The 14,119-nt window shown below is 45.4% G+C and overlaps 2 protein-coding genes across 2 annotated transcripts; both read right to left on the bottom strand.

The window, feature by feature from the left end:
- Positions 1-2,569: 2,569 nt before the first annotated feature.
- Positions 2,570-3,424, bottom strand: LOC148937505 (uncharacterized). The gene has a single exon (XM_089072258.1). The coding sequence runs from the start codon at positions 3,422-3,424 to the stop codon at positions 2,570-2,572; it is 855 nt and encodes a 284-aa protein (XP_088928384.1).
- Positions 3,425-9,993: 6,569 nt separating this feature from the next.
- LOC148937504 (uncharacterized) lies at positions 9,994-13,759 on the bottom strand. Its single transcript, XM_089072257.1, has 4 exons — positions 13,472-13,759; positions 12,104-12,409; positions 10,576-11,805; positions 9,994-10,425 (listed from the first exon to the last, which is right to left on the bottom strand). Exons 1-4 carry the CDS (start codon positions 13,757-13,759, stop codon positions 9,994-9,996), a joined length of 2,256 nt encoding a protein of 751 aa, XP_088928383.1.
- Between the last annotated feature and the right edge of the window lie 360 nt (positions 13,760-14,119).

The following is a 14,119-nucleotide window of genomic DNA, read 5'->3' as shown; positions in this document are numbered from 1 at the left end:
CCCGATAATTTTACGCGTTTGGCGGGTGCGTATCGACGACCTTCGGGCCAACTCGTATTGTTTGTTGACAATACGGTTTATATGATAGAATATCCGAGTTTTGAGTTAGTGCCGGGTTGGCCGAGGAAATTGAGAGATATGAATCTTCCTCCTAATGCGAAAATTAATGCTGTGATTAATACTAACGCGGGACGAACGTTCGCGATCTACAACGACGAAATCGTGGCCGAGATCGACGATTGCTCGATGATAGCCGTCAGACATAATTCGTTGCACGTGATATTTCCTGGGATTCCACCTGCTGTAACGTCCGCTGTTCGATATATCGATGGTAATCTGTACTTTTTTGTTAAACGACAGTTCTTTAAATATAATGAATTTACTAGAAGTGTAATTATGGCCGGTAAATTTGATTCGGACATTTTTGGTATCGTGTGTCCAAAGGACGGATTGTTAGAGCAATTGCGTGCTCTTTTGAAAAGACTCGCTCAGATGAGGAACGTATTTTCGAGCGAGGACGATTTAGAAGAGGAGAGGGAGGAGGAAGAGGTACGGAAATTTTCGCATAGTGTATAGAGCTAAGGATACGAAACGTTTACGAACAGTATTGCGCGATCTCTTCGATCGTAAAGATGTCGAGCGCTCGCAGGATTCTGAGACGTGCCGAGTCGACAAGAGCGATGACGCGAAAAGGAGAAAGAGGACGCTTGACGATGACAGATCGGTCGCGTCGAGTCATAGTAACGCTGGTTATACGAATAATTCAGTTAGAATTCTAGAACGAAAATATTCCTTGACTAAGACGGGATATAAATTTCTTAATGTATGTGTTACTCTTGAGCGCTCGTCGCGCGTGAATATTATTCTGGGAGATAGTCATGGCAAGGAGATCTTGATGTCACCCGATACGTGGAGGCAGCTTGTCGAGCAACGAGACGTTCTCTTGAAGTATCTGCAGAGTATCAACGGAAAACCGTCCTTTCCAGCCCCGTTGGATATTGGAAATATGACCGTGCGTTTTGGAAAAATCAACAATTTGACGATATTACGCCTGGAAACATCCGTGGCTCGCCTGGCCATGTCGAGGGAAACAGTGAAAAATATGTTCGAGCTCGAGCATTGCATCAGTCGACTCGTTATCTCGTTGACCAAGATATTAGGAAAAATTAATACGAAATTGGCACGTTTCAAGGATATTGCGTTAACTGCTAAGGATAAGGAAAATATCTCGAAAATTATACGCGATAGCGATGCCTACGATCGTAACGACATTATCGATTGCGAACTCGTTGCTCTGTACTTTGGGATGTAAGATTGAGATGAAATAAAAGATGAGATATATTATAAACAATGTTTTGTGTATTTTTTTCAAGCATGTATATAAGTATAGCGAGCGATAAAACAATTCGATTATAATATATAAGCAGTGAATCTAATTATAATATAAGCACTGAATCTAATATAATGATTACAAACTAATTTCAATTCGATTATAGTATAAGCATATAAGCACTGAAACTAATTTCAATTCGATTATAGTATAAGCAATGAATATAATTATAATATAAAACAATGAATCTAATTATAATATTAAAAAACTAATAGGATATATGATATAAGTCGTTAATGCGGCGATATTACAATTCGATGATACATTCCCGTCGTTTTGACCACCAATCGTACAATTTGCACACGTTCTCCATTGCGCAATGCTTCGTGTGACGCTCGCAATGAAATTCTCGAACGTCGTCCAGAGTGCTTAGGCGCCCTATATCCTCGAAATCCGCGTCAATAGTCTCGACGATCACGTCGTGATCCGCGATGACGTCGCAGCCGAGAATTTCCTCTAACCATTTTTTTTTCTCCAAGCCTTTGACATACACTTGTTTAGGCGCGTCTCGTGATTGATCGCACACGCTGTTTCGAATCACGTTCTTCGAGAGTCTGTACGCGACGTCGCCGTCGCTCCACTGCAAGCCGTGATGATTGGAGGTTATCCAACACGCTTTAGATTTTTCTGTTTTTGTAAGAAGATTCCAAGGCATCGCTTCTCGAAATATTCGATGGGTCAGCTCTTTTCCATTTTTTAATATTGCCACCTCTTTAACCGTAAATTTTTCTCGAAGGGTAAAACCTTGCAGATCGACGAAGATCGGTATGTTTGTCATCGCTCTCGTAGGAAAACCGCGATTACGTGAGTTTACGTACGACGTTCGTCAGTGGGTTATACTCTACAACTCTATCGTGAATGATGAGACAATAAGCCGTTGTGTTAGCCGGAACGTTCTCTTTGCATTCGAATTCTACGCGAACGTCGACGGTGGCGCTCTTGATCGATTCGTTCTGGTGGGAGCAATCGATGACCACTAGCGGACCGTATTGCAGAAATCTAGTGACAGACATAAATGGTTCGCAAGTCTCACATCCGTAATACGTCTTTCGAAATTTTAGATACATATCGTACAGTACTGCGAACTTGTTTCGCTCGAAATCTAGATTCATATCATCGTAGGGATAGAACTCGGAATTCAAATAGAGTTTTACATTAGTCAGCTTACAATTGTCGAATTTAGAAATGTCTTCTGACGATACATTTTTTTTTCCGGTCTGTAGCGCAAATATCACGTATCGCGGTTTCTCCAATTGCGTTGTCGCTTTTACCGCCCAGGAATGTTTGGTCGTACTTTGCAACAACGGAAATTCGTAGATCCCACGAACGAAAGCCCATGCTCAGATATCGTCCACTGTCCAATGTTCGCAGAAGCGATAGTTTGTTAACGTCATTAAGTATCACGTGTGGCATTCGCCACTGTATTCTTAACAAGGTGATCTTCGGTCTCTGATCTGAATACGCTACGACGCAATTGTTATCGTTGCGAGCGCGTATCAGAATGAGTTCGTGTCGCGCGTTTATCACTATGCGTTTATAATCCTCGCAGAAACCAAGGAGTATGTTGAGAGGCACACAAAAGTTAAAATCGTCTAACGCTATAGGCGGTATTTCCCATCCGGTATTCTGTAAAACTCTATCTCTCTCGTAGCTCAACGATGCATAGTTTTTCATCAAGGTTGTTATGCCGACGTTTCTGCTCTTATCGATCTCTACGCCATTAAGCTCGTATCGAATCTCGTCGAACATAAACGCGACGCAATTATTGACTAGCTTTGTTCTCATAACTTCTTTCGATGTGCCTTCCTTCGCCGTGCCTTCCTTCGCGGTCTCTCTCGTCGCAAATTTTCCCTCGATGTATAGAAAACTTTCACATGGCAACGTATACAGATCCTGTTGCTGAATAGGTATTCGTATCTCGTCGCTGTATCCGAATGTAGTGTTAGCATATGGATTGTAAGTGTGAGTTTCTATTTTCACGATACGATCGTCAAAGATTGGAGCACCTCCGATACTTAAAATGTCGCTCGCCATGTTGATTTTTCATGACGAAACCTAAAGATCTTAAAAATGCAACGTTCGCGGCGTTCAGCTCGTTTGTTCTTCCCTCGTATGCCTTCCTCGTCGCGTCGTTTTGCGATGGAATCGCGGATGTAGCGTTTGCGTCTTCTTCTCTTCCTCTCGAGTACCACTCATTTAGAACGAGCATCTTTTGCTCTCGCGCATTTCTCTCTAATGTCTTCGTCGTCGCACGTGAAGTCGCGCCGTTATCTCTTCTCCACGAAAATCGATCGGTTGCCCGTCTTGATCCACGATTCGAAGCGTGATATCGGTAACGTTTCGCGCGATGATCGGAAAGTAAATGATCGATGTTGGAGCGTTCGACAGTTTATATCCCGGAGGAACATTCGGCGAAAACTCGTGTATCGTGTGAACCGGCTCGTTATTGCTGTACGCACCTGCGGTGATATTGCACTCCACTCTAATGATATTTACGCCCATGATATTCACGGATCTGTCGGACGTATGCCATTTGTTCGGTCGTAGCACGCGCGACGATGAGAATCCCAGGAGCGAACCGATATTGTTCGGTTTCGCGAAATCGATTTGATGCTCGCATTTAATTTCACTTCTCATAGTATTTTCATTGGCTCGAATGATCAGAGACCGCGCGCCTCTTTCGCCCTCGTCGCTCTCGTCATAGACGATGTCGTCGCTCTCGTCATCGTCGCTCATCCTTTTGCTTTCGTCGATCTTTCGCTTTTTAGAGATAGCGGCATTTAGATATCTGTCTATCGCACTTAATTCGTACGAACCTTCGGGAATCACGATCGTTTTGTCGTCGTAATAGAACTTATTATTCGTGGAATCGACATTCGGTATAGTGTTGTATGTCTCGAAATTCGTGAGACCTAATTCATAATCGTCGTCGCTCAGATCTAAAGCGGGAAAATAGCACGTCGTGAGAACGCTACTCCTACCGGTGAACGAAAGACTCAGCGACATCGCGACCAATTTTCGAGAGAAATCGCAGACACAACTGACCGCAAATGTTCTGATCGTACGTCTGATACGATCCGCGATTGTACGTTATATTTACGCCGCCGAGATATCTCTCGAGTTCCCTCGGCGGTCGAAGATTGCCGAAACTGTCGAAGTAAATCGCGTCGTTTCCCCTCTTCGCATAGGCGACCCAGTGAGTACCCGAACCCATCGAGTCGTCGAGATTCACGATGCCACTCTCGTTACATCGCGCCTTTAATGGTAATGCGTCACGCATAAACACTCCTCTGAAGAAAGGTACTCGTAGACGACGCGCCGAACGGTTCAATTGTTCGTTCGTTGTGATGGCGGAGACCGGTAACCTAAGCGATCCTAACGTTTCTTTCCATGATTTTTTTTTTTCGTTCTTCTCGTTACACCGCTGCCACGTTTGTAAGGCGCTAGATGCAATCCGTGACCCTCCATCGCTCGATTGTGACGTTGCAACTCCTCCAGTTGACGCCGTGCAGTTTTACTGGCGTTTACTGCCTTCGCGACACCCGCCGCTCCACCGATTAAAGAACCGAGCGTGCCTAATATCGGAAAAATGGGTAACAAGCCTCCACGTTTCACTGTTGGAAGTATCCTCCTTCTCGTTGTCGTCTTCCTTCTCTTCTTTTTCAAACCCATGCCTAGCTTCGTCTTTGTTTTCATAGCAGCCCATACGGCGGTCGCGGCAGTTCTCTCGCCGAAGGTGGAATCTCCGGCTGTTATACGTTCGCGCGCTTTCTCGGCGAGAGCTCGATCGGCGTCGTGGCGATCGGCGAGTTTCTTATTTCGCGAATAGGCGATATCGTGCTCGCGGCACGCCGCATCCAACGGACGCCTCGATCGCCGCGCGCCAATCGTTTCGCGAGATGGGTGCCGGGCCCACAAAATTGATACCCGGGAATATGTAGTTCGAAGGGAAGCGCGTTTATCGCCGCATTGAGTAATCCCACGCCGCTAAACATTCGTTACAATTTTTAATAAGAGTTGCAGGACCGTCTATATGCGATTGTTGCCACGAACGATTATAATGTTCCAGACACACGCGACAACGTTGTACCTCGGGATCCGCTCTGAGATAATCGGGTAACTTGTCCCACAGTAGCTCCACGTATCTATCGAAATCACGCACGAGAACGAACTTCGGAATAAGTTGCAACTGTTGAGCGGATAGATTGAGAATATCGCGTTTGTCCGTTAATAGAGGAAACATTCCGATCACTGTGCGCGATCGAATCGCCGTCGAGTATAAGTGGAGAAATTATCGGTCGCGTCTTCTCGAAGCGAGCGCGAGTAAATGCGATTCGTTCGACGGTCGCCAGCTATAGGAGTACTCAATCTCGATCGTAAGGCTCGACGAATCTCGGGCGACGCGATCGGGAGGGCGCGCAGACACGGCCCTCTACTACCGAACACGATACGTTGTATCATTTGCGGCCCCTCCAATTGCGGTAAAACGAACGTGTTGATAAGCATGCTCGAAAGTCCGCATGGCGCACGCTTTGAGAATGTGTACGTCTACTCGAAATCTCTGCAACAACCAAAATATCGATATCTGGCGGAACTACTCGAGTCGATGGACGAGATTGGTTATCACGCGTTCTCAAACAATAGCGACGTCGTGCCGCCGAGCGAGGCGCTTCCCGATTCGATATTCGTGTTCGACGACGTGGCCTGTGACAAGCAGAACGCGATCAGGGAATATTTTGCCATGGGTCGACACTCGAGCATCGATTGTTTCTATCTTTGTCAGACATATGCTAAAATTCCAAAACACTTGATACGCGACAACGCGAATTTTTTAATTCTGTTTAAACAGGATGGCACTAACCTAAAGCACGTTTACAACGAGCATGTGAACACGGATATGTCGTATGAGAATTTTTACGCCTTATGTCGCGCGTGTTGGAAACGCAAATATGGTTTCGTAGTCATCGATAAAGACAGCGCGTTAAGAAATGGTAGATATAGACGAGGATTTAACGATTTCGCCGTGGTGTAAAGCGATCAGTTGTGCTACGAAAATGGACGTTGACGCTGCGGCTGGTACAAATGTCGCTTGGTTGGAAAAAATGGCGCGAGAGATCGCGAAGACTCAGAACTCTATACGTAAAAAGTACAGAGAGTTAAAGACCGGTGAGATAGAAGAGGAGATCGCGCTGGAGAGACGACTCAAGCCGATCGTTCAGCCGTTGAAACGAATTGCCGAGAATACTACGCGAGACGAGGGAATCGATCCGATCACGTTCGTCGGTGCTAAGAGAAAACGCGAAACCGATGACGACGATAAGCCATCGTCTAGATCGACGAGAAGACGCCTCTCGACGAGATCGCCCTTGATCGCGACGGTGAGTCCCGCGACTAGAAATGAATCGGAAGAATCAATATCGAACGCACAATGGGGACCATTAGGTCGCAAATATATGGGTGCGCTTCTAAGCGGGGACAAACAGAGCGAGATCGATCACGTTTACGGAGTGTACTTCGATTTAGACGGCTCGATGCTTGGCGATAGGCGATTCGACGTGACCGCCGATGACAGCGTGATCGTGGGCGACACGCGATATCCGGATAGCCCGGGCTTGTACGAGTTGATCTTCAAGAGACTTCCCGACGACGTTGTGTACACGGAAAACGACAAGCAAACGTACAAGAGTATACTGTTAATTATAAACGCACATCGACGTGGCCACAATGCGCTTATGCCTATTCTAGGAAACAAAGGTTTCAAGTACAAACATATCATCGCGCCATTATTGCTCGATAAGGATAAAAGTGGTGCTGGTATTAGTAAAGCGAGAAAAAAAGAGATCGACTCTATTCCATCCGCTATGCGGGTGAGAAACAAAGGAATCGAGTACGTCCATTGGGACGATCCCAATGAACTAGTCGATCGTCTTCGATTGCTCGATGCCTCTAGACGAGCTGGCAACGACGCTCATGACAATGAGATTCTATCGATACTCGAGGAACTTCGCGAGATCGACGCGATCGAGTAAAACGTGGCGCGCGCTGGTGGCGACCGGTATTCCCGTTATGTTGGTGAACAAGTTCGGAAGACCGCTGGAGTCGTTCGGCGGAGGTGACAGGGTACGCTCGCGACCGTCGATCGATTCCTTACGTCGCTATATACGTAATAACGCTCTCTGTCTAAGTGACGATTACTACGACGCTAGAGACAAAATTATACGGCGTTTAGCTACACCTAGAACCGATACCGACGCCGCGAGTAAAAGTTACGTGGACAGCGCGTTTCGAGACGCGGAAACGAAAATCTCCGAGACGAGCGAATTCTCGACAAGCACTCGAACTTTATTGTCGAAGATGAATGAGAGCACGGTTAAATCGATCGGTGACTTGGAGGAATCTATGACGCGCGTAGCCAGATTGTTTCTCAAATACGATATGCAGATCGCCGAGATTACGAGCAGATTATCACGCGCGGTAGATTCGTCACCCGCGAGAGCATGATGTCCGTGAATAAATTCGGGAAATCTCTGGAGAAGCAACGCGGCATTAACGATCATTCGACGATCGAATCCCTGCGGGCGTACGTGCGTCGCAGCGCGCTCTGCCTTAATCCGAACGACTATGACGTCAACAGACATAAGATACGCCATTTGGATACACCGATCGATGATACCGACGCGACAACCAAAGGTTATGTCGACGAAGCGCTTCGCGTAAGGAGCGAGGAATCGAAAGTTCTAACGAACGAACTACGAAAACAGCTAGAAGATATGAACAAGCGAATTCGAAATATTCTCTTGCAGTATTACGACGTAAAAACCGAGGTGGACATTCTGCGGCATCTCGAGAAGAAAAGCGAAGCCTCGCTCGTTGATCACGACAAACGAATAGAGAAGACGAGAGACACAGTGGAACAGGAGCTCGAAAAACGGGACGAATCGCGAGAGAGAGATCTGAGCGAGATCCGAGGAATCATTGAGACGCTCCGTGACACTCAAGAGAAACGAACGCGAAATCTAGAGGAATCACTGCGACAGATCGAGGAAAGGAGGGAAGCTTTGTTCGTCGATCTCGATAAACGAATAAGAGAAACGAAACAACTACTCGATAAACGGAACAATCAACGACTTAAAGATCTGCTCATGTTTCAACGTGAATTAGGACGAATGGAGGAAAAACAGGACAAAGTGCAAACTAGAAACTCGAGCGAGATTCGAAAGACTGTCGAGACGATCAGCGACGTTCAGGAGAAACGAACACAGATCCTAGAGGAATCACTGCATAAGTTAGAGAAATCCGTGCGAAACGAGTTCGACGCATCGTCGAAGAGCCGCGAGAAAATATCGACGAACGTGGAGAACCTCGCGCGTAGCGTGACAGATCTGACGAGAATCACGAGAGAGCTAACGAATAATACGATAACGAGAGAGACCCTGGACAGGACGCTGGCCTTTGAACGTGGATAAAATAGTGACTAGAGAAACAATAAACGAATTACTGAGCACACTAAAAACGGATATTCCAAATATTATGAAACACACGATTAACATTTGGAACGAGGAACAGGAGCGAATACGCACGAATAAAACCAACGCGAATCGCGCCTCCTCGTAAAAATCAACGATGAGCATCGAGAAGAGAAGACTCGTCGAAGAGCTTCACAAGCCGGCGCGAAGAAATTTTCCGCGTCGTCGAGTCATAGTGCGCGATTACGACTATCTGTGGCAGGCCGATGTCGTTGAGATGCGTCCGTACGCGCGACAAAACAAAGGCTACAATTACGTGATGACGGTTATCGATGTGTTGAGCAAATACGCGTGGGTTGTGCCGCTGAAAAGCAAGAGCGGAAGCGAGGTAGCCGCGGCGTTATCTAAGTTATTTCGCGACGACGCTCGATATCCGCGAAATCTACAAACGGACAAGGGCAAGGAGTTCTACAACGCCTCCGTAAAAGCGATTACTGACAGATACGATATACGCCATTACTCAACGTACTCGGTAATGAAAGCGGCGGTTGTGGAGCGATTTAATCGCACGCTCAAGAACAACATGTGGAAACTCTTTACGCTAAACGGATCGTACAGATGGCTCGATGCTCTACCGCGTTTAATCTCGGAGTATAACAATCGCACGCATCGAACGATCGGAATGCGACCGGCGGACGTAACTCCAACCATTGCCAAGAGACTTCTCTCCACGGTATACAGTCACTTTAAGATTTCAGCTCCCGCAAAATTCAAGGTGAACGATCCGGTACGCGTCAGCAAGTTCAAAACGATTTTCGAAAAAGAATATACGCCTAACTGGACGACTGAGATTTTTCGAATCGCTAAGGTGCAACACACGAATCCTGTGACGTATCTGCTAAAAGACTATCGTAAGGAACCAATAGCCGGAGGGTTTTACGAACACGAGTTACTGCGAGTTTCCAATCCTGATATCTATCTCGTTGAGAAAGTATTACGTAGAAAGGACGATAAAGTTTTTGTCAAATGGTTAGGAATGGACAATACACATAACTCTTGGATTCACAAAACAGCTGTATTATAATAAATAAAGAATGTACAGTGTCACTTATTCTATATTAGTACAAAGTTTACTTATTATAATGGTATCTTATAATGACCCCACGGTAATGTATTAGTGGAGCCAGGTATTAAGTATCGCTTGTCGTCGTAAGGACTTAAAACTAGCTTTAATTCGGACACGGTGTAAACCTCGTGCAACATCGAGCGTATGCACGCCTGACGTCTCGATTGCTGCAAAGATTCGTTCAAACAACACGCGAAATCCTCGAACGTTATCGTTTTCGCGACGGTATTCCTCCTAACGCCCTTTATTCTCTTCGTATCGCTCTTTCCCAAAACTCTCAGAGCATACATCTTCGCCCTGAGTCCTATGAACTCCGTCATTATCGCTCCATTGTTCTCATCTTTCATCAAACCAAGAACCTTTTTATTCGCGCGCGGTATATCGTACGCGTTGTTGTCGGAATAATCGCTAGTATCAAATCTCACGATATCTCGCTTCATATTCTCATAAACATTTTGACATTCCAGAAAATATATCAAACTATCGGTATCCGTGTACATAATTTTGCATTTAGAGCGATAAAGCGGTATCATATAATCGTAATGAAAATCGTATAATCGCATCTTAGATATTTCTAGAATACACATACCGACGTAGATTGGTTTGTTAAATTGAACCTCGAGTTTGCGTAACTCGATAGCCATAAGATTCTCGTCGAAAACGCTCCTACTATGAAAATTCGGTTTCGCGATCAGCGCTTCTGCGCCATATCTTCCATCCCAACGCGTCACGAGTCTCACGTCTACGTAATTACGTACGTTCTCCATTGTTTTACCGAAAACCGCGTTGTTCATCAGCTTATACAGATTTCTCTCGAACTCATTGCTCGCGCGAGTTCTCCGTTCCGTATTGAGCTCGATATACGCGCGCAACCAAGGAGACTGCGCGAATTGCAACGCGCGATAGATCTTTGTCACGCGTAAACCGTGTCGCACGCACTGCTGAAGATTACGATAATACGTCACGTAACGCGACTTGTCGTAGAGCGTGGCGAGTAGCTTTTCGTTTCGATTTCCCGGTGATCTCTCGCGCGTCGGGCAAAACGGAAGATCCGCGTGATCGTCGTGAAGATGTCGCGGATATTCGAGATCGACTTCTAGAATATAACCAATATCGGAGTCAGATGGCACGGACATAATATCGAAACCCTCGACATTCTCGACCCAACGAAATTCCGCATACGGTAAAGGTTCGCACATAGCCCAACCGTAGAGATTGTTCACATCGTAATACATAAGATACGACGACGGTTGAGACGAATCATATGATGATTCATATTGATTATTAACTCGCGCGTATCTATTCGAGCATTGGCTTAACCCGCCGCGTATACCGCGCTCTACGAACATCACCATATCAATATCAGTGAGCAGATCGAATCGAACGTTCGTATATCTCAATATAGCGTCCCACGTATATCCTGGTAATGTGAAATAATGCGCTGGATCCAAATTGTAACTTTCCATACAAGTATCTCGAAAATTTTCAAAGACATCCGCCAAGAGAAGCACATCCGTTTTCAAATATAGATCGCTGTATTCGCCGAGAGTTTTCACGTGAAAACGTTCCCATATTCTTCGCGCATGTTCATAATCACTAACACTCACAGTTTCACCAATTAAAGAACTGTAAAAAGCTTCAATCGGCGGTAATTCGGTTACTAACAGTTTATCAACGCTATCAATATACTCATAAGGAAATACGCCCTTGCGCGTGAGCAACTCGAAATCCTCCGCAATTAAATCAGAAAATTCGAATCGCGAGATCCTAAATTTTTCTCGATCTAGATACGAAACTACTTTTTCTAAACTAGTATTAAGAAACTTAAACGAATCCACGAAACGTAGCTTAACACAAGTCTTCCATTTTCCGTGCGTCGAATCGTTGACAATTTTCGAAAACGCGATGTAATTTTCCTTAATTCTCCTTAATTTTCCTCAACGGTAACAAATCGACTCTACCCTCAAAAGCGTTCGCTATATCCTTAATAATGAAGTGTGCATCATAACCGGATAGATTATGGAAAAAAACAGGAATAACAAACGCATTCTGATAATTCAAATTACAACTCGCGTGCGCGGGTCCTCTATATCGTCCGGTAAGATGACAGTGATCACGCACACGAATATCGTACGACTCAAAGCTCTTTCCGCACACGTGACAATTTGTCGCCTTTTGAAAAGCGTTCCATTCGTTCGACGTGAGCTCCGACATCGGTACGCTAGCGCACAGAATCTTCTTCACGCGACACGCGAGAGCGCGCAGCTCCTCGACGAACCACGAGACGCAATCGTCGCCTCGGCGAAATCTATACGCGGAAACGATTCCGTCGTACGTGCTATGCAAATAATATCCTACGCTAAACGCCTTGTGGTGTTGATAGGCGAATCTATTGTCGAGACTTCCACTGTCGTTGATTTCCCTTTTCTAGGACACACTCCAGATCTGCATACACGACGAATCGTAGTCTCTCCTTTCTGTCGTGATTGTGAAACGAGAGCAACTTATCGTCCTCGCTCGGAAGAATAACAGCACAGTCGTTCGCTTTTCCGCACTCGATACTATGCGCGACCAATTTCTCATTTGAATAAAAATAATGTAGACATCTGAAAAATACAATATATAATTAATACAAAATTTATCTCACAACGAGAATAATCTCTCTTACGCTTACCGATCGCATATGTATTTTTTTTCTTTATGCTTATTTATTTGCGACGTTAACAGTCGAGACAAGTGCTTTATCCATACGAAATGACCGACATTATCGCCGCACCGTTCGTTCGACAAATAGAGCAAATTCACGTGCGTAGATTTTTTGTTTTCCGTAAGCGACAAAGGAACGATCGTGATATCGTTTCTCCCCGTTTTCTCTCGAATAGCAAATACGTTAATAGACAAATCATTGAGACGTTCGAATCTAGCGATATTTCGTAGTGTCATAGGAAAATCAATACCATCGAAATTTAGCACTAACGAATAGTGAGGATACGACGACGATCTATCTGGGTGCATATCAACGGGATATAGAGCGGCCATCACCGCCCACGCGAAACACGCATTATCGTGTGAACGTACATTAATCACGGCTCTTTTATATTTTATCTTCGAAGGAAGTAACGTCCAACATCCAGCATGCATAAGATTACACTTATTTATATTAATCATCAAATTTAATATTCGAAATAACGCCCAACCGCTATCACGTTCCTGAAATTCTTCTAGCGACGTCAGAACAACATTCATAACGTTCTCGTCATACCATTCTCGTAGAGCGGACATACCGAATAGCTGACAATTCTTCGTACGAATGCTCTTAACGGCACTTTTATCATTCGCGACAAACTCCCCGTGAAACACGGTGTTGATTTTTAAACACGCGTGCATATCAAGATCGACTTGCACTCGCTCGAGCACTGTAGCCCTCGCGTCCTCAAGAAACCGTCGAGGTTCGATGTACTCGATATTTACCACAGCACCCGTTCATACACGATTCGCGAAAGCCGTCTCGATATCCACCCATTCGAATCCCTTCGAACCGTCGTATCCTGCACCCAAGTGACTAAAACGTCTACTCAAAGCGAATCTCGCACCCTCCAATTGCGCTATTCGAGAGATTAAAGAATTTATCGTTCCGGTAACCGTAGGATCGACTCTATTCTCACATCTTTCTCTCAAGATCTGGAGACACTCGATACACTCCTGTTCCCAAATACGATAGGCGCACACCCCTTCAACTCCCGCCGCGCGTTCGAGAAGATCGCGACTCTTTTTCATGTCGCAACTTCCCACACTGTGTTACCCCAATTGTCCGTAGGAACGACGAATTTAACGTCTCGAATTTTTTTCTCTCTCGCTGTTCTCTCGTAGATTACCGCTCTATCGCTCAGAGCGAGCAACGTTCCGATCCACAGTTTCTCTCGCGAACTCTCCGTACCGATCTCCCGTCGCAAGTGATACGTAGCCACATTCCAGCGAACATTTTCTCTCGTCACGATCCACTCCTTGTCATTACCGGGCGCAATAGTCTCGTGACACTCTAAACTGTCGTCACTCTCAATAAGCAACTCGCAACGATCGTCATCGGAATCGCGATACGTCAAATTACGATCGAACGCGCGTAAAAACGATTCGTCG

The sequence above is a fragment of the Pogonomyrmex barbatus genome, unplaced genomic scaffold (genome assembly GCF_055798465.1).
Source record: "Pogonomyrmex barbatus isolate J1 unplaced genomic scaffold, ASM5579846v1 scaffold13, whole genome shotgun sequence".
Taxonomy (NCBI): Eukaryota; Metazoa; Arthropoda; class Insecta; order Hymenoptera; family Formicidae; genus Pogonomyrmex; species Pogonomyrmex barbatus.
The sequence above is the reverse complement of the archived record's forward strand: the minus strand, read 5'-3'. Positions and strand labels throughout refer to the sequence as shown.